Source organism: Triturus cristatus, chromosome 11 (genome assembly GCF_964204655.1).
Source record: "Triturus cristatus chromosome 11, aTriCri1.1, whole genome shotgun sequence".
In the NCBI taxonomy this organism is placed as follows: domain Eukaryota; kingdom Metazoa; phylum Chordata; class Amphibia; order Caudata; family Salamandridae; genus Triturus; species Triturus cristatus.
In genome coordinates this window covers 414,862,670-414,883,475 of record NC_140594.1, presented here as the reverse complement: position 1 = coordinate 414,883,475, position 20,806 = coordinate 414,862,670, and the positions used below count along the sequence as shown (strand labels likewise).

At 46.9% G+C, this 20,806-nt stretch overlaps 1 protein-coding gene across 4 annotated transcripts in view; it reads left to right on the top strand.

The window, feature by feature from the left end:
* The window catches only part of ELMOD3 (ELMO domain containing 3), a 184,289-nt gene that overhangs the window by 118,957 nt on the left and 44,526 nt on the right, over positions 1–20,806 (top strand). For all 4 annotated transcript variants that reach the window (XM_085636131.1, XM_085636129.1, XM_085636130.1 and 1 more), the window contains one exon: positions 394–516. In XM_085636131.1, coding sequence (XP_085492257.1) covers positions 394–516 — 123 coding nt within the window. The remainder of the gene's footprint in view (positions 1–393; positions 517–20,806) is intronic.

The following is a 20,806-nucleotide window of genomic DNA, read 5'->3' as shown; positions in this document are numbered from 1 at the left end:
AAAAAAGCCTTTTAAAGTGTTAATGTCCTTAGTTGTTGTTGTGTACCACATTAGCCAAATACTGTTTTTTCTGGCCTTTGTTCGGTGGGATGTTAGCTGTGTGGCTTGGCACAGTGGGAAGTGCCATTGTGAGCTTGGTGATACTCCTCAGTATGACATATCAGTGCTGACATAGATATGTGTGTGCGATGTATGTATCTTTAACTACCATAGGCGTGTAAATATAATGTTCTACTATAGCAAATGCTGGTAAAATGTAAATTGCAGGAAATAGTTTTTCATATGTTTTCTAGCCCTTCTTTTGTGCAGAGCACTTTGAGTTCAAAGCAGTCTGAAACCTGAGTGGTTTTGAAGGGTTCAACACTTCTGCTAAACGTAAGCTTCTCCTTGCAGGCGCTCTCGACACAAGTCAGAAGGTGCACATGCGAGTTCTGCAGACAGTGTACAAAAAGCTAACGGGTTCAAGATTTGACTGTCCCCGCTTTGGAGCCCACTGGGAGCACCTCGGTTTTCAAGGTGAGTAGTCCCATATTCAGCAGCTGGTCAATTGTGCATAAAAATGACACTTCTGCAAGGATTGGCTCTTCTGCAGTTACAAGTTTGCCGACTATCCCCTCCCATCGGGTGATCTGGAATATTGGTCCCTCTGTCTTGAGTGTGAAAATAGGACTTTAAAAAATTGTAAGCCACACGCGTCCCGAAACCCATCAAATGTATTGTCTTTTCATTCCAGAAGCACACCTGGTAGTGGTGCTTTTTTCATTTTTGGAATCCGTGTTTTTTACTTATTGACTGTGACTTGGTTTATTTAACACCTTTTATTTTAAAGAAACGGCTCAAAAATGTTGATACAACCCTCCTAATCAGGAAAACAGAAGTGCTAACAAGATGACTTGGTTCCATTTGTAATCCGTCAGATCATGCTGCTTCCGGATTCCATAAATGAGACTCTTTCATGCCCGACTAAAGATAATCTAAGGGTTCTCTCTTACTCTTTCCTCACAGTACCTTCAGTCAGGCAAGTTCATTAATTTGAAAAATCCTGGCGGTAACATGCTTGCTCTTTAAGAGCTCGAGAGAAGATGGCACCTCCCACTTCTGGGCTTTGCCTCATTCTCCTAGTAGGTTTTGCCATCGTTGAAAGCCGGCTCTTTATATAGTGAACTAATACGAGGTACACTGTGTACAGATTCCATCCTTTATTGGTTTACAGAGGAAAAAATTATAACACTAAATGCTGTCTTTTCTGGTAGTATGAGCGAGCAAGTTAGGCTTATCAGAGGATAGTGCTTAGCATTTGTTGTACTCACAGAGGTAATAAATGTGACACACACTCGAGAATAAATCCGGGGCTAATTTTGAAAAATAAGTCATATTTTTATATACATTTTGATACCAAGAACTTAGTTATGAAGTAAGTACTTTTTAAAATATTGATTTTTACAGGAAAGTAGACACTTCACTTCACTTCAATGTGTCTTTACTGAGCAGTGCTCCCTATGGGAGAAAAGGCATATGTTTCATACAGTTATTTACAGTCTGTTTCTGTGCGTCACCTTTGGGACCTAGGGTAATAGGGGGCCATGGTCCAAAGTACCACCAGCAGTTACCTGTTACCTCATTTGGGGTGTCCGAGTGCAGAAGTGCGGGTTGGGTTGGTAGCTGTGCGCACTATGCCAGTGGAAAGAAGGGGGGGCTACCTGGAAACAAGCTGCAGAGGGGGACATGGGGACAAGTCCGGAAACTCTGAAATGGGGGGGTTGGGTCACATGGGTGCTGGGAACAAGGGGGCACAGCTGGTTCTTCAGTACCCAGGCTGGGGTGCTCGGTTGCAGAGTGGAAGTGTCAGCTGGGCTTTGTACGTCCTAGGGCCTTGCAGTTGTTGGTCTTGTCAGCTGAGGTTGCAAAATCAGGACAGCTGGGCCACAGCTGGGCCACTCTGGAGGTGGGTCTCTGCGGTGCTGGGGTCCCTCGATGGCTGCTCGGTCTTGGTGCAGTGGGAATCCGTATTGGACTCACACTGGCTCTGTTTGCTGCAAGAGGTGCGGTACCCCGAGTATTAATCTAGTTATATTCCCGGGTTAGGCCCATGTACCGAAGAAGCTTATCTCGAACATTTGCCTCACAATAACATTTAAGTTTTGAACTTTTGCACACATTTGCATGTACGACAATATTGGATTTGTTTCTCTGAAACTACTTTGTTTACACATCCAGCTTTGCACAATATTATCACGATGCCTTGAACATCATGTACTATGCCTCTTTACGCACTATGTACAAATGCCGTCTTATCTTCATCCATGGGGCAACATGGTATATCCATACCATCACTAATCTACACAGACATCGCAAGGCTGCTTTCTATTATAAATAATGAGTATCCCAATAGATTAGTTGAGGCACTTCAGCTGACTCTGTGGGTCCCTGCATGCTGAGACTTCACCACACAGAGGTCTGACATCTCCGTCAGGGGGCGTCCAGGGGGGATTCCTGGCTTTACACCTACACACAATCTAGGTACACTAAGATTAAGGTTCTGCAAGGAGGCGTCCAGTTATTATTGCAACACATGTTTTCTATACAAGAATACACAACAGTCCCTTGCGGCTCCAGTCAGTTCTGGTGTCCTCTCACTCTGAGGCTGGACAGCTCTGACCTTGAGAAGCACAGGTACACCTTCCTGAAGGGCCGCTGCGTTGGGATGGCCGGGAACCGGCAACTCGGTGAACCAGACTTTGCTTCTTTGGTGCATGCGGACTACAAGGGAGTAGGTCCTCTACTCCAAGGGAGATTGCTGGCAATTTAGGAAGGGCTGTCCGTCTCCTGGGGTTCTTGGAAGATATTCAGCTGCAAGACGAGTCGCTGGGCACGATTGTTGAGACTGGTGCAGGCAGGAAGGGTTTGGTGCATAAAGTCCACTGCAAGTCTTCAGTTCTCACTTTTCTCGCTGCTCGTCTTTGGATTTTTCTTCTGGATCCGTCGAATCTGAGTTCCTTGTGTCAGGGGTGCCACAGAAATATTTAATTTAGGGACATTAAGGAGAGTGACGGGTAGTAGCCCATGGGCTACTTACCTTTATGGTGACTACACCCTCTATATGACCACTTCCTGTGGGAAGTGGGCATAACCCTGACCTAGAGAGCCTAATTCCGCCAAAACTAAGATGGTGGAATTCTAAAATTCATATTCACATCAGGTAGTCCACCTTATGGCTAGAACTAGCCTGAGGGAGGAACACGTCTCTTGTCTAGCTAATTTTCATGCCGGTCCTAGTGCCAAATGGACCCTGGCAGGGGGTGGCACTTCCCCTGTGTGGGGAAGCCTTGGGTTTCATATCAAAGCTGGCCGAGGCCTTTGAAGCCTCCTGTCTTGATATGTTGATCACTTAGTCATCCTGCTTGGAGGAGGTGACAACACCTCTGGCCAGAACAGGCATTGTTTCTGCCCTCAGAGAGTGTGGGCTCTCCCCTGCAGTGGTCAAACACCTGTTTGTGGTGGCAGCCAGTACACTAGTAGTCGGTAGGTTTTCAGGGGGCACCTGTAAGGTGACCTCTGGGTGCATAAATCAGTGTGGGTTTATTAATACAATTTTCAATGAATCCATCATGTAGCTGGGGAACTCTTACACATCAGTGTCTTGGACATGGTCTCAAAATGGCCCCCTGTTCACATGTAATATCTTAAGAATGGACTTAGACATCACAGGGGCATATCTGCTCAAGCAGCGATGCCCACACATGTAGTATAGAGCACCCTGCCTTAGGGCTGCCAGGCCTGCTGTAGGAGTGGCTTGCCTATTCTGCATGCAGTGTCTACAGGCACGGCACACAGGAGGTGTGCTATGTTATGTTTTCACTTTTCTCTGCACCATGCCACACAGCCTGCAATGGCAGTTTGCATGTTGATGCTGAGGGGTCCCTTAGGGTGATACAATACATGCTGCAGCCCGCAGGGATCCCTTCCTAGTGTCCTTCTCCTAGGTACCTGTCGTACCATTTACTAGGGACTTACAGGGGGTGCTAAAGGTATTGTGGGAACAATGGTATAGTTTTAGCATAAGAGATCTGGCATTGGGGACCTGTATAGCGGGAACCCAGTGCACTCCAGTCAAAATTGCATCAGAAATAAGACAAAAAGTTGGGGTGACCATGTCAAAAAGGGACTCCTTCCTAACTCCTGAACCCCATCTCCCCCCAACGAAAGAGAATGAGACTAACCTTTCCTAAGAGAGTCTTCATCTACATGGAAAAAACCTGGAAAGGCCATCTGCATTGGCATGGTCAGTCCCAGGTCTGTACTCGACTAACTTGTAAGGGAGATGGACCACGTCAACAGTTAGGGGCTTTCACCTTTCATCTGCATCAGCCATCTGAGAGGCCTGTGGTCGGTTTGGACAAGGCAGTGAGTACCAAAGAGGTATGGTCTCAGCTTCTTCAGGGACTAAACTACAGCAAAGGCTTTCCTCTCTTTCCACTCCAATTCTGCTTTCTGGGGAGTAACCTCCTGCTAATGAAAGGAACAGAGTAGTCATGGTCATCATCATTTGTCTGGGAAAGGACCGCTCCAAACCCATGTTCAGAGGCATCAGTATGAACTGCTTTGAATAGTTGGGAGCTTTAAGAATGGGTGCTGAGCACATTGCTTCTTTCAAGGTGTCAAAAGCCTTTCGACAGCTCACTGTCACTTTTATCTTCTTTGGCATTTTCTTGAGGGAAAGTTCTGTGAGGGGTGCCACAATGGTGACATAGCACTTCACAAACCTCCTGTACTACCCAGTCAAGCCAAGGAATGCCCTGACTTGGATCTGGCTTGTTGGAGCTTCCCAGTTCAGAATTGTCTGGATCTTGGGCTGTTGTGGTAAATTTAAATTACCTAGACTTAATTTATGCGGTAAAATTCAATAAGAATAACTCAGTAAAAATAAGAGGCAGAATCCGTGGTATTTGAGGTTATAAAAGGGAATTTATTCCTTACAAAGGAATGATGGTTCGAACCAGGCAATCGAGTTCCGTCACCACGAAGGTTCAGGAAGGGATCAGCAATACATTATTGACAGGTTATCATATTTATAGAAAAATGCATTACAGTAAAGACATATGCAGAAGGCGTTACAGTTGACAAGAGAGATAAGAATACACATACGTAATGAAAAGGCGTTACAATAGGCGTGCATAAAGGCGTATACTAGAAACGTCATTATGATGATGACACAAGTGGGTGGATCCATAAGAGAATCCTGCAAAGTCAGCAAAAATACATGGCAGAGATGCGCGCGCAGCCGCATGACGTGTGATTGACGTGCAACTAGAGGGTGAAGGGAACTTGACATTTAGCCCTACATGAGGAGACAGAAGTCTGGGATGTCAGGACAACCTAATCCCAAATCGTATCTAATATCTTGTGTTTAAGGAACTATATTATCTAGAAGGAAAGGTCTTTTCGGACAGAGCCTATTCTATACTGACTGCTAGTGCGTGTACAAGCGTCTAGGTGTCTACATGAGATGCGAGGGGGCATGGGCCTAACATAGTAACGAAAGTCATGAATTACTTGCACGGAGACAGTAAGGCCGGGCCCTTTGCTCTGCAGCTGGAGGGATGTTTACCTAAGCCACTAGACAGGAATGCATTTCTCGAGGAGCGGAGCAGATAACTTGAAGGCTGAATACAGTTTTGGCAGGCAACAGGCCGGGCCGGGCACCGTTAGCCGCGCAGGAAGTAAGACAAAGTTCATGGATACAGATACAGGTCCAGGCTGGAGCATTCAGAGGCAGAAGGCAGGAAAAGGCTCGATGGCAGAATTCAGGGCCTACCTTGCCAGAGCTGGAAAACGTGAAAAGTATACCATATAAAGACGGTGGCAAGGCATACTTAGGAACAGAATATCTGACCCATTCATGGCAGATCTGAAAGAGGACATATTAACGTTGGACACAATTGTATTTGCGTCTTCATAGCTTGAAATGGAGGGAACATACATGTACTTGTAGCATGTACATGGAGCCGTTGGGGTCTAGATAGGGGACACAATTGATCATAAAAATTCATATTTCCTCATTCCCTCCTTGTCCCCTACGGACCCTTCATGAAATATCGATCTTCAGGAATCCATCAATCTGTTCATGTAACATCATTTGCTCTTCTTCTTCTTCCGGGATTTTGAATGAAAACTTGAACGTGGAATACACGATGTGGCACACAGGCCGCAAATCGCTGGTCCACATAGTAGACACAGGCAACAACTGAATACTATGAGAAGGCCAATACCTAGGAAGGATAGGACTTTCCATCCCCAGGCTGACAACACGCTCCAGAACCAACCGGACCATGTCCAGGTGCCTGGATTCTGATGTATCTGGTTTGCAATTTTGTGAAGACGAGTTATGGCTTTATATACGGATGGCGCGTTTTCTGGGATGAAAACACAGCAACTTGATCCGATGACCCTACAGGCTCCGCCCCTATCGGCTAGGATGACGTCAAGGACAAGACGATTTTGGAGAACAACAATCCGCATCGCAGACTGCTCCTCTGTTAAGTTGCCTAGGGCAGAGGTAGTTTCATTCACTACTGCTTCAAGGGTTCTGGTTAATCTACGTATCAGTTTACTGTTTGAGACAACACCTATGTAAGGAAAGAGACCTTTATTGAAGTCTGTATATTGTTCCCATGCTGTTTCAGTGTAGTCAATAATCGGGATATCTCTCTGGGGTCTATGGTGTACTAGATTGGTATTTCTATGATAATCAGGTGGGGCTAGGAAAACAGGTGGCAGGAGGAATGCAATGTAACAGGTACCATCCCAATCTAGAGGTAGGCGTATATATGCGGTATGACCACATATGAAGTAGGAATGACGGGAAGCTCTAAATGTAGACTTGCCTTTATCACTGAATTCGATCACAGTAGTACATTTACTATGACCCAGGTGTACTGAACCATTCTTTCTTACACACAATTCACCTTTGACTGGTAATACGGACATAGCAGGCAAGACTAGTGCAGCTTCAGATTCAACATTCGGAATCATGAGGTTAAGTGTAAAATTACCTAATCCATATACTTCATTTTCTAGGTCAGTTCCTGTTCTTTTGGGAAGTCCCTCCTTGTTAGGGTAACAGGCTTTAAGCAAAACTAAGTTCAGGTTTCCCCATACCCAGTTGCTCTGGTAAACTACAGTGTTTGAATCTAAAGAGTTAATCAAACTAAACCATGCTCCACAGGAACCATTGTGTGTGAACGGGTACGGAAAGAGAGGCAGAACTCCTTTGTATTTCTGATAGGGAGGAAGTCGGCCACATATCCAACAATTTGTAGCATTGCTGGTCTGATGGGAATGATGTAACATACTAATGAATGTGTTGTTGCGCAGCGCAAATCTATAGGACAACTCATGTGGAGGTAATTCACTAAAAGAATGTTCGGCAGTAACATTGTAAACAGAATAAGCACGCTTGAAAATAGGATAGTACATGTGCAACAGTATACTTGCAGCAATAATAAAAAGACTTAGAAAAAACATAATCAACAATGTCACTATGTTCGAGGCATGTGGGCTGCTGAATTCATATCTGTGCATAGATCGCCGCCTAGTGTTGGGTCCGGATGTTTGCACGTTGTTGTCCTGGAAGAGTCTTCGAAGTATCCTTGGATAGGTGACTCCTCCCCTGGACTACAGTGCGCATGGGCATCCTCTCCATCCTCAGATTGTTTTTTTCCGCCATTGGGTTCGGATGTGCTATCTTAGCTCAAGTTAGGAAAATATTTGGTCGAGGCCAAAAGGCCTTTAGTTCGCGTCGGTACTGTTTATCGATCGGGTTTCGATAGAATTTTGTTAGTTTACTAACTTTCAGCACCGACTTCTTTCGCATTTACCTGTCCATCGACTACTTCGACGATGGAATCCAGGACGCCATTCAAAAGGTGTCCGGTATGCACTGCGAAGTACCCACACATCGACGTCCATCCGGTGTGCAACAAATGCCTTTCGCCGGACCACGACGAATCGACATGCATGGCCTGTGCCTGGTTCCGTTCCAAGAAGACTCTAAGGAACCGAAGAGCGGCGAGACTCGAGGCGCGGCACGCGGCACCGGCCCCAACAGACATCTTCGACGAGGCCGACGTCGAAGAATTAGAAGTCATACCCTCCAGTCCCGTTTCCGAACACGACCCCGGATCGGACGAGGGCGACGAGTCACTCTTCCACAGAGGTGAAGACGACACCGAGGTAGGAGACGACGAGGAGGCCTTAGGGGCCGAAGAGAGTAGCTCCAATGATGAACAAGGCCTACCTGTTCAAACCGAAGAAACACCAGCGCCACAGCCTTTGGCTCCGGTCGAGGGATCGCCTTCGGGCCTTACCCGAGACCCATCCCGTAGTTCTTCGGCCCCGCCCTCGGGCCCGGCCTCGGACGTTCAGCGGCAGCCATTGCTGCATAAGCCAGCTGGTTTCCCTACCACAAAACCGAAACCGAAAGCTGCTCCGGTTCATACGAAACCGAAACTGAAAGTGGCGCTGGTCGGATCGAGGCCTTCCACGCCTTCGACGCCAGCGCAACGCGTCGGCACCGACCGCACTAAGAGGGACTTCGGTGCCGAACTGGAATCGGGCGACATCGGAGTCGACAAACGGAAAAAGGCCATCGGCACCGAGAAACCTACTCGGCTACCGACGCCAACTACACCGAGGGCAATACCGCCTGCTTCGCCTCGCGTTGCTCCCTCGACGACGCCGAAGCCTCACGTATCGAGGACGTCGACGGTGATCTCCACACCTCGACTCGAGGACCCGCCGGCACCGAAAAAATCCACGCCCGGCTCTACGAACCTGCCCGGTGCCAAAGCCTCAAAGACGCCCCAAGTGCGGCCTGCTGCGACGCAAAGCAACAAAACCACGGCGGCCCTCAAAGACCTGTCGGGTTCCGTCCCGATCGGAGCTCCAGCAACCTCTACGGGGCCAGCCAACATTACCTTCGGCTTGCCTCCGTCAACAATCCCGAAGATGTTCCAACTCAGGACACGGGTTACCCAGACTCCGGTTCCACCGGACGAGACGTCTCCGTCACGTGTCATCGACGCCGACACTGGCAGGATGATTCTCCACGACCGAAGAATAACTTCGGAACCGCCATTGGACCCTTTCAGGATCCCACTAAAAAGGAAGCTGCCTGTGGAATCAGAACCTCTCCTTTATGAACCGTTCCATTCCTCCTACCAGGATCCACACCGGTTCTCCCCCACACGCTCCGACACGGATGCATTGGAGGACTACATGGATGACCAAGCACCCTACCATGTAGACACAGACCCTGATGACCAGCAGGACCCTGATCAAACTTGGGGCGACCCTGCAGACCCCAGTGCACCTCTCGATACACAGGACCCACAACTCTATGGGGCAAAAACATCTCCCACGGAGGATACTGCGGCGTTCAACGCTCTTATTGAACGTGCTGCAAATAACCATGGGGTACAGCTTCACTCAGATACCATCGAGGATGACTTTCTAATGGACACTTTTGCATCCTCAGAAAGACATGTAAAAACTCTGCCAATGCTGAAGGGGGTCCTCAAACCAGCTAAGGACATTTTCAAGGAACCCACCAGGGCACGAGTGATAAACCCCAGGATTGATAAAAAATACAGATCAGCACCTGGGGATCCTACTTACATCAAAGGACAATTACCACTCGACTCCATCGTCGTAGCGAATGCTCGCAAGAGGGCACACTCGCAAACGACAGGTGACGCCCCTCCCCCGGACAAAGAGTCCAAGGTGCTAGAGACCTCCGGCAAGCGAGTTGCCGCCCAGGCTGCCAACATATGGCGCATAGCCAACACTCAAGCGCTTCTCGCTCGCTACGATAGAGCGCACTATGACACCTTGGAGCAACTACTCCAACATCTCCCTGACCAGTTCAAAGAAGGTGCAGACATTCTTATCAGAGAGGGACAGCTACTCACAAATGCTTCCATCAAATGTGCACTAGATGCTGCAGACACGGCTGCCAGGGCCATAAACACAAGCGTCATGCTGCGACGACATGCCTGGCTACGAATCTCAGGATTCAAGCCTGAGGTACAAAACAACATACTGAACCAGCCCGTCAACCCCGACTATTTATTCGGCCCAGAGGTTGACACCACCCTCGAAAAGATAAAAAAGGACACGGACACTGCAAAGTCCATGGGCGCCCTCCAAACTCAGTCCTTTCGGAGCGGCTCCTTTCGTCGCCCCGGAAACAAGGGGGCAGGTAGAGGACAGGGGTCACAACAAACGTATAACAAAGGCAATACACAGACCACCTACGATAAAAACACCCGAGGTGGATATCGTGGCTCCAGTACAAAGGGCAGAGGACGTGGCTACGGCAACACCAGGTCCTCCCCCAAGAACAAGCAGTGACGCCCTCTCCCTTCCTCCCGACCACATAACACCTGTCGGGGGAAGACTACAAAGGTTCCTGTCCACGTGGAACTCCATCACCACGGACAGGTGGGTCAAAGATATTGTAAAATACGGTTACTGTCTGGAGTTAACCTCCACTCCACCCACAATACCACCAAGAAACCGTCCTATGTCCTCAGAGCACTTAACGCTCTTACAGCAAGAGGTGCAAAGTATGCTTCTAAAAGGCGCTATAGAGGTCGTACCCATCCACGAGCAGGGTACGGGGGTTTACTCCCTCTACTTTTTAATTCCAAAGAAGGACGGGTGGCTCAGGCCTATATTAGACCTGAGACCCCTGAACCAGTACATTCTTTCAGAGCACTTTCACATGCTCACCCTACAGCAAGTCCTTCCGCTTCTCAAGCAGGGAGACTTCCTAGCCTCACTGGACCTCAAGGATGCGTACTTTCACATACCCATCCACCCCTCACACAAAAAATACCTCAGGTTCACTGTTCAGGGGCAGCACTATCAGTTCAAAGTCCTTCCCTTCGGCGTGACAACAGCGCCCAGGGTTTTCACGAAGTGCCTAGCTACGGTGGCAGCACATTTACGGAGGCAGCATATACACGTCTACCCCTACCTAGACGACTGGCTCGTTCAAGCGAAGTCAGCCCAGCAATGTGCAAGCCACATGTCCCGCACCATTCACCTTCTTCACAGTCTGGGATTCTCACTAAATTACCCAAAGTCCCATCTCCAGCCCGCACACGTACAACAGTACCTAGGTGCGACTATAGACACTCTGGCGGCCACAGCTCAGGCAAATTTAGTGAGGATCAACAGCATACAACTGCTGATCTCCAAGTTCAAACCCAATCACTCGCTTCCAGCGCGAGTGTTTATGCAGTTGATAGGCATGATGGCCTCCTGCATCTTCATAGTCCCGCACGCGAGGTTACATATGCGCCCACTTCAGGAGTGCCTAGCACGTCAGTGGAATCAGGCTCAAGGACAGTTGAAAGACCTAGTGTTGGTGAGCGGTCGGGCATACAACTCTCTGCATTGGTGGAATCCACAAAACCTTTGCAAGGGCCGACCGTTCCAAGAGCCTGTTACACAAATAGTACTGACAGCGGACGCGTCTCTCCAGGGATGGGGAGCTCATGTACTCCACTACACAGTGCAGGGACTATGGACTACACAACAAAAGAAGATGCACATCAACCTTCTGGAACTGATGGCAATCTTCCTGGCCATGAAGGCATTCAAAGTACATCTGTGCAACAAAGTCGTATTGATCCGGACGGACAACATGACTGCCATGTACTACATACAGAAGCAGGGAGGAACACACTCTCCACAGTTGTCTCATCTGGCTCAGAGCATGTGGAAGTGGGCCATTCAAAGGAACATGTTCCTCATGGCGGAACACCTCCCTGGCAAGGACAACCAGATGGCGGATCTGCTCAGCAGACACAGCCACCAGATGCACGAGTGGGAGTTACACCCATCAGTACTCCAACCGTACTTCCAGCAGTGGGGTCATCCAGAGATAGACCTATTCGCGACAAGCGAAAACGCAAAATGCCAAAGCTTCGCCGCCAGATTCCCACATCCGCAGTCGCAGGGCAATGCGATATGGATGAACTGGTCCGGCAGATTTGCGTACGCTTTTCCCCCAGCGCCGTTGATACCGCTGGTAGCTCGCAAACTGCGACAACACTCCCTGACACTCGTCCTAGTTGCTCCCACGTGGGCACGCCAGCCGTGGTACACCACCTTCCTCGAACTTTCCGTGGTGCCGCATCAAAGGCTGCGGATCAAACCCGCGCATTTGACGCAGAACCATGGAGAGGTTCAGCACCCAGATCCGCAACAGCTGAACCTGGCGATCTGGCTCCTGAAGTCCTAGAGTTTGGCTATCTCAACCTGCCACCTGACTGTATGGACATCATCAAGGAGGCCAGGAGACCCACTACCAGGGCTTGCTATGCAGCCAAATGGAAAAGGTTCGTCATTTATTGCGGTAATAATGACATCAACCCGCTGGACGCATCCATCCACAACATCATCTGTTACCTCTTACACCTATACCGATGCAATCTGGCGTACACCTCTATACGTGTCCATTTGACCGCAATATCAGCCTATCTGCAAACCAGGCAGCACCTCTCTCTATTCAGAGTACCTGCCATCAAAGCATTCTTGGAAGGGCTCAAACGAGTCATTCCACCTAGTCACCCACCGGCTCCAATGTGGAACCTCAACTTGGTCCTCACACGCCTGATGGGTCCACCCTTTGAACCTCTACACTCATGCGAGATTCAATTCCTTACCTGGAAAGTGGCCTTCCTAGTAGCGATCACTTCCCTCAGAAGAGTTAGTGAACTCCAGGCACTAACCGTTCAAGAGCCATTTATTCAGGTTCACGCCAACAGGGTCGTACTACGTACCAACCCCAGATTCATGCCCAAGGTAATATCGCAGTTCCACATGAATCAGACTATTGAACTGCCCGTTTTCTTCCAAAACCCACAAACTGTTGCAGAAAGGGCACTACATACACTAGATGTACGGAGGGCCCTCATGTACTACATCGACAGGACTAAACCATTCAGGAAGACAAAACAACTGTTCGTTGCCTTTGCCCCACACCACAAAGGTAACGCCATCTCCAAAGCAGGGATAGCCAGATGGATAGTTAAGTGTATTCAAATCTGTTATCAAAAGGCAAAACGCACATTAACTATTCCACCACGAGCCCACTCAACACGTAAGTTGGGGGCTTCCATGGCCTTCCTAGGAAATATTCCCCTGCATGATATATGCAGAGCAGCCACATGGTCCACTACACACACATTTACAAAACACTATTGTGTAGATGTGCAGTCAAAACAGCAGGCAGCTGTAGGACAGGCTGTTCTCAAGACACTTTTTCAGACCGCTGCAGCTGGCACGGGTAGCCGCCGCTAATAGAGGGCACTGCTATGTATTCTATGCACAGATATGAATTCAGCAGCCCACATGCCTCGAACTGAATATGCTACTTACCAGTATGCATCTGTTCTTGGCATGTAGGGCTGCTGACATTCATATCGCCCTCCCTCCTCCCCGGCGCCTGTCGCAGCTGCAGCTCTCAGAATTACTGCAAGCATGGTCATCACTTTCTGTATCTACTCCATCACTGCCACAATGGCGAAAAACAATCTGAGGATGGAGAGGATGCCCATGCGCACTGTAGTCCAGGGGAGGAGTCACCTATCCAAGGATACTTCGAAGACTCTTCCAGGACAACAACGTGCAAACATCCGGACCCAACACTAGGCGGCGATCTATGCACAGATATGAATGTCAGCAGCCCTACATGCCAAGAACAGATGCATACTGGTAAGTAGCATATTCAACAGTGACTATGAAGTGATTTACAGTATGCATGTTTCTTGAGCTGTTTCTGTCTATTTCTCTCTCTAATTCGGTCTAGAGGATACATGTCAGAGACTTATTCAACCGATTCACCTTGGAGAGGACTTAAACAATCGAATTGTCTGACTTACTAGACCTTAGTTTCAGTTTATAGTTTTGAGATTCGGTCTTTTCAACCAGGGGGAGTTTTGAATCAGTCTCTGGAAGGGGGCAGGGCTGAGAGTTCAAATCAGATGGTAGTCCATGAAATTTCTTGATATGGCTCGAGTGTAACCAACCCTTGCGACCCTCGACCTTCACTGCTGTCCTCGTCGTTAGAAGTACCAGCTTTGGCGTTTGCCAGCGAGGCTCCAACGGGCTCCTCCTGTCGAAGTTTCTTATGAAGACCAGGTCTCCAGGAACCACTTCATGGGGCTTCACCTCGGTGTTGTCGGGAAAGGCTGCAGCTACCTGTGAACGGCAAGATTGTAGTGCAGACATCAAGGAAGCAAGGTAATCTGTCAGCATATTACAATCAACATCAGTTATTTTACGAGGTATAGGCGTCCCCCACATATTTGGTGGCCTACCGAAGACCACCTCGTACGGGGATAGCCCTGTGCGAGAATGTGCTACCATTCTCATGTAAAAGAGTGCAACTGGTAAGGCTACTATCCAGTCGACGCCTTTCTCTCTGCAGATTTTAGAAAGTCGAATTTTCAGGGTCTGATTATGACGTTCCACGAGACCTGCTGCCTCGGGATGTCGGACACAGTGGAATTTCCATTGATAGCCTAACAAGAGTGAAATGTGTTTCATTAGCTCGGATGAGAACGGCTGGCCATTATCTGAGTACACGATACGGGGCAAACCATACCGTGGGAAGAATTCACGAACTAACTGCTTGGCAGTAGTCGGGGCAGTGTAATCTGAGACGGGATATGCCTCTGTCCAACGGGAAAGAGCGCATACAACTACGAGGACATATTTGAATCCTCGATATCGTTCCATCTGGATATAATCCATCTGGAGGACTTCAAAAGGATGATCGGGAGGTTGAAATCCACCCTGCTCTACAGGTACGCCTTTACCTGGATTGAACTGACAACAAATCATACAAGTTCGGACTTTCTGTTTGGCTGCAGCTCGTAAGTGTTTGTTGAACCAAATGTGTTGAATACTGTCTAACATAGCTTTCTCTCCTAAATGTGCTGGACTATGTATTGTGTTAATGATAACTTGAACCATTGAGTCGGGGAGAAACCATATAGATTTTCCCTTCGTCATCCATCCCTGATCTGTTTGGATCCCTCCTAATTCAGTCCATTTCTTTATTTCCTCTGGTGTAGCATGTGTCTGTATGTCAATCACATCAAGGGCGGGATCCCTAACTGTCATGCAGTGTGTCGGCGTCGGAACTATTGTCTTTGTCAAGTCAGTTGCGTGATTCCTATTCTGTGCTGTTTGCTTAGCTGTTCGGTCTGCTAGGTCGTTACCCTGGGAAATAATATCGGTGACTTTTGTATGGGCTTTGCACTTCATGATAGATATTGAAGTAGGTAGATGTATTGCATCTAACAGAGCTTGAATAAGGGGACCGTGTTGAATGTTGGCACCGTGAGAAGTCAAATAACCTCTCTCTCGCCAAAGGACTCTGAAGTCGTGTACAACTCCGAATGCATAACGTGAATCTGTGTATATGTTAACTTTTCTATTCTTGGCTTGAATACAGGCTTGTGTCAGAGCAATAAGCTCTGCTGCTTGAGCTGATAATGTGTCAATACAATTTGTTTCAATGACTTTGGTGTCTGTCGTGACTGCATAAGCGGCCACTAACTCTCCTGTACTTGTTCTCATACATGAACCATCCACATAAAGTGTCAGGTCTGGGTCTGGTAATGGGACATCTGTCAAGTCTTGTCTGGGTTTTGTCGTAATAGTAATGACTTCAATACAATCATGTGCCAGTGGGTCTGTTCCACTTAATGGCAAAAGTGTGGCAGGATTTAATGTACTACAACGTCTGATTTCTATGTGTGGCTGAAACGATGTTAGTTCGTAACCTGTCAGTCGTGCTATAGTCAAGTGTTGTGTTTGTGTCCGGTTCAAGAGAACCTCTACTGCATGTGGTACTTGTACTGTCAATTGATGTCCTAATACTATGGAATCGCTTTGTCTGATCGCTAGAGCTGTCGCTGCGACTGATTTCAGGCACGCAGGAAGAGCTTGAGCTACGGGATCTAATGTGCTAGAAAAGTAAGCACATGGCTTGTGTGATCCTGCTTGTTCCTGAGTGAGTACTGACAAAGCAGTACCTTCACGTTCCGTAACAAAGAGTGTAAAAGGCTTACTGTAACATGGTGTCGCTAAAACAGGTGCTTGGCATAAAGCTTTCTTTAAGTCTTCAAAAGCTTGTGTATGTTCTGAAGTCCAAGGGAGGACAGTCGATGTCGCTGCCTCCTGGGTTGTCAACTGAATGAGTGGTTTTGCTAAAAATGCATATTGGGGAATCCACTGCCTACAGTACGAAGTGAGGCCTATGAAGGCCCGTACCTCCTTTTGTGTCTTGGGTGGTGGCATGTTTACAATTAACTGGATGCGGTCAGGTGTGAGCTGTCTCCCCCCCCTTGGACAGCAAGTGCCCTAGGTACACAACTTGCTGGGCACAGAATTGCAGCTTCGAAGGGGACACCTTGTGCCCCTTGTCGGCTAGAAAATGTAAAACCGTCAGTGATGCTTTTTCACATTCGGGTTCGCTTCGGGCGGTGATCAGCAGATCATCGACATACTGAAGCAGTGCAGTGTTAACTGGCATGTGGATACTGTCAAGTTGTCTTTTCAGTGCTTGGCTGTAGATGCTAGGACTTTCGGTAAATCCTTGAGGTGCGCGTGCGAATTTAAAGCTTCGTCCATTTAAACTAAATCCGAACAAATATTGGCTTTCCGGATCGATTGGGACGCTAAAGAATGCGTTCTTAAGGTCAATTACAGTGAAGAACGTTGCTTCTGAATCAATAGCTGTCAGTAATGAAGAGATATCTGGGACCACGGGATATTGTGGTACAATGCATTTATTCAATTCGCGCAGATCAATAACTAATCGATATACTGGGGGTGCTTTTGGATCAGTTCGTTTAAGAATCGGAATGATCGGAGAATTACATACATTGGAGTCGGTTTCCACAACCACTCCTTGTGCAATGAGCTCGTCAATGATTTGCAGTAAAGCCACTACAGCATCTGGAGGTAACTTGTATTGTCGCATTCGTGGTAATACCACTCCTGCTTTGAGTGTGACTCGATATGGTGTAATGTGCATACAACCTACATCAGTGGGGCCTTGCGCCCATAAATGTGCAGGTAGGTTCTGTAACCGGTGATCCATGTCTCTTGACACGTAGTGACCTTTAAAGTCACGCAAAAATAGTCGTACTCCGTCCGGAGAACAACATATTATAGCTCCTAGAGCTTTCAATGTTTTTATACCTAACAAGTTTTCTGGGCATGATTTTGTAAGGAATAGATCTGTAGTCCGTGTCAATGGACCAACTGTAAATGCAAGCGGTTGCGATACTTCGTTAATAGTAGGCTTTCCTGAAAAACCAAGGGAAATATTCTGTGAGCCTGAGAGGGGTGCCCCTGGGACTTCGTCGTGACTTATAGTTGTTCTGCTTGCCCCTGTATCAAGTAAAAACTTTCTGTCTTTCCCTAATACTTGACTCTGTACATAAGGACCCTCTTGATCTACAGGAACCTCAATAAGGGGTAAGCCAACTTCCCTCTCTAGGCTATTTCATGTGTAGCGCTGATAATCTGGATAGTCATTTTGTGCATACTGGTACATCTGTTGTGTCGTGTTTTGTGTTGCGGCAATAGGCTGTGGCTGTGGTACCACTACGGTCTGTTGTGGAACCGGCATAGGCTGTACATGTTGAGGTGCTTGTTGTTGGATCTGGTCCTGTCTAGGCGGACGTGGTCTCTCCTTGGTTTTACCCGTAGAGATACTATGTTTCAGAACTGCACAATCGTTTATATAATGACCTGGCTGTTTACAATAGTTGCATGTCCCTTTAACGGGAACCGCTGAATTACTGGACTGTGTCGCACCCTTTTTATGACCGTCAGCTGGAACTGACTGAGCGACGAGCATTTTCATTTTCGTGTCTTTCATACGTCTTTGTTCGTGTTCTTGTTCTTCTCTAATTCTATTTTGGTGATACTGTAACATTTGTAACATTTGTGAAGGAGTGTTAGCTTGCCAAGTGCTCTCAACTTTCAATACTCTGTTTTTGACCTGTGGCAGGGAATTCTCGACTAGTTTTGTTACAAAAAGATGTGGATATGAATCGCTACTTGCTTTCAGGCCGCTATTAATACCAAAACATTTTTCAAAACGGGAATAAAAATCACTAGTGTCTTCATCGGGTTTCTGTTTGCAAGCGGAGATTGCTCCCCAGTCTTCCTTTTTCGTAGTTAATAAACGTGGCAATACTTGCACTAATAATCCTGGTAATGCTTTAGTTTTGTCCCCAAGCCCTACGCCTGCAGTTCGGGCATTTTCTACGTTTTCTAATACTGTCCAATCAATCTTTTGGTCTCCCACTTCCCACTCTTTTTCTTTGAGTTTCTCGTAAATACCGGCAGGCAATAATACTTTCAATATTTTCATAATGTCAGGATAGGTATAATCACCCATGAGTAACATGTCCTTTAGTTCACGGTGAAAACCTGCTGGATCTTTGTCATGGCTGGGCACTAATTTTTTCATTTCCAACAGTTCTATTTTAGTTATAGGCGTGTACACAAACACGCGTCTAAACGTATTATCATCATTCCTAACTGGGTGTACTTCGCGTAAGGGATTCTGTCTGTCTATGTAATACGTTTTTCTCTCCATGGAGGGAGCTGGATCATGTTCTGGACACAAAAAGGCACTATATCTATGTCGGTATTCTAGAATTACTTTAATTAGATCGGTACCTAGACCTCTCCATTTATTCAGGAGTAGTTCTATCAGTATATCAGGTAGGGGACCAGGATCGGAGTGTTGGCCTTTATATAATATAAGGAGATGTTGTATCATGTATATACTAGCTAAACGCTGTTCATCTGGGGCGAGATTCAGAAACGTGTGTGCTAGCGCATCATCACTGTATTTTTCAGAGCTGTCAGCCCATTGTACTGCTGACCTGGCTAATTCTTGTTCATCCATAGAATCGAGCACATGGTACCCCCTTCGTTCTCGAAGTAGTTTATCAGTAGCCTGGAATAAGTGTTCAGGGGTCCTTGGATTTGAGATAGCTGTTTGAAAAATTCTGTTACATTCTGGACGTATCGGACGTATTGTTTTATTAAAAGATCTTCCTTTTCCTACATAAGCTATCGTTTGTCTAGCTGGTAATTCTAATTGTCCTGTGTTCATTTCTGACTGTTCCTCCTCCTCTTCCTCTGATTCAGTTTTATCTGCTTCTAATCTTCTTTCATGTATTTCGTTCTACTTCTTTTCTGATCTTTCGGCACATGACTTCTATATACTTCTGTTTATCATGTTTTCCGTCTGCTATATTCTGACCCCATCTGGTAAGTACTTGCATTTCCTCCGGATCTACCTCAGGCCTATCTCTGTTTCTGATCAAGCAGTTTATGAAAAAGCGTAACAATAATTTTTGCATGTCTACTTTCTGGTATTCCATGGCCTCGCCAATACTTTCAGGACCTTGCCCTGTTTGGACAAAGCGATATATTTTGTCTAGATGTTCAACCATTCCTGGTAATGTCATTAAATAGTTTGCAACTCGTCGTAAACATACTGAAGATAGCAACATTCTGTCGTGTTTACCTGGCACTGGATCATATCTACAATCTGTAAGAGGCTCATTTAATATATTATCATTAGCTCTTTGGGGTGTACGTTTGTGTGCTAAATCCCTATAAGTCAATCTAGTTGCTGGCGGTGGCGTGGAAAAACCTCCTATCGCACCTCCTGAGGTGCCAAGTCCAAAAGGATTTGTTGGGTGTAGGGTAGAGAGTGTGGGTGCAGGAAGGACTGTAGAAACAGATGGAACGGTCTGAACGTGAGGAGGAGTTTGTTGCTGCGGAGGTGGGTGCAGCTGATCTTGGGGTTGAGCGTCGTTAACAGGTGGTGTGCGTGGCTGCGCACCATTAGCATAGTCGGGGGCTGCATCATCTAAATAGGAAGAAAGGAAAATGTCCTTTGCGGTCTTGGGATGTACTTTAATCGGGAGTAATGGAGGTGGCAGATCTTTTGGTACCTCCAGGGTGGCCTTAGGCAAACCCTCGGCCAGAAGGGGATACATACCATTCATAAGAGTGTTTCGTTGTCTGTCTACTTGTTCTGTTTTTACTCGGATACCTTCGTCAATTAATATGTTTTCTCGGGCTCTTTCTGAATCTTCCCTACTTTTCTCTTCTTTTCTGAGCGCTTTCTCTGTGCGCCTATGCGATTCTTTACGCCATAATTCAATGGCATCTTTCTGTGACTGTCTGGCTTTCTTTTTCCATAATACTTCTTCTACTCTCATGATGCAATCTGCATCCCATGTTCCAGTAGCGGGCCATCTCTGACTCTCTGCTAAATCCTTGGTGTAGTCCACCCATAGATCAAGATATAATACGGCATCTAGGCCATGTTTATGGTACATAAAGTACCCTGGAGTGTCCCTAGGTGGAATGGGAACAGCTTCCTCGAGTATCCCTTTTCTAGTTTTTATCTGTCTTAATTTTGAAAATAACGGCATCTTGAACCTTGCTACTTAATTCTTACTCGGTCTTGAACACAATAATTTCAATAAACACAATAATGAAGATCGAACAATCACTCATACCACGACATTTAAAACATATCAAAAACTTTTTAGAAACAAACAATAATAATTAGAATAAAACTAGTTAACTGCATAATACTAGATATACTGTATGTACTGCTAAACAGTACAGATACACTGCTAAAACAGTGCAGACCAGGTCTGTGTACCCAAACCCGTCT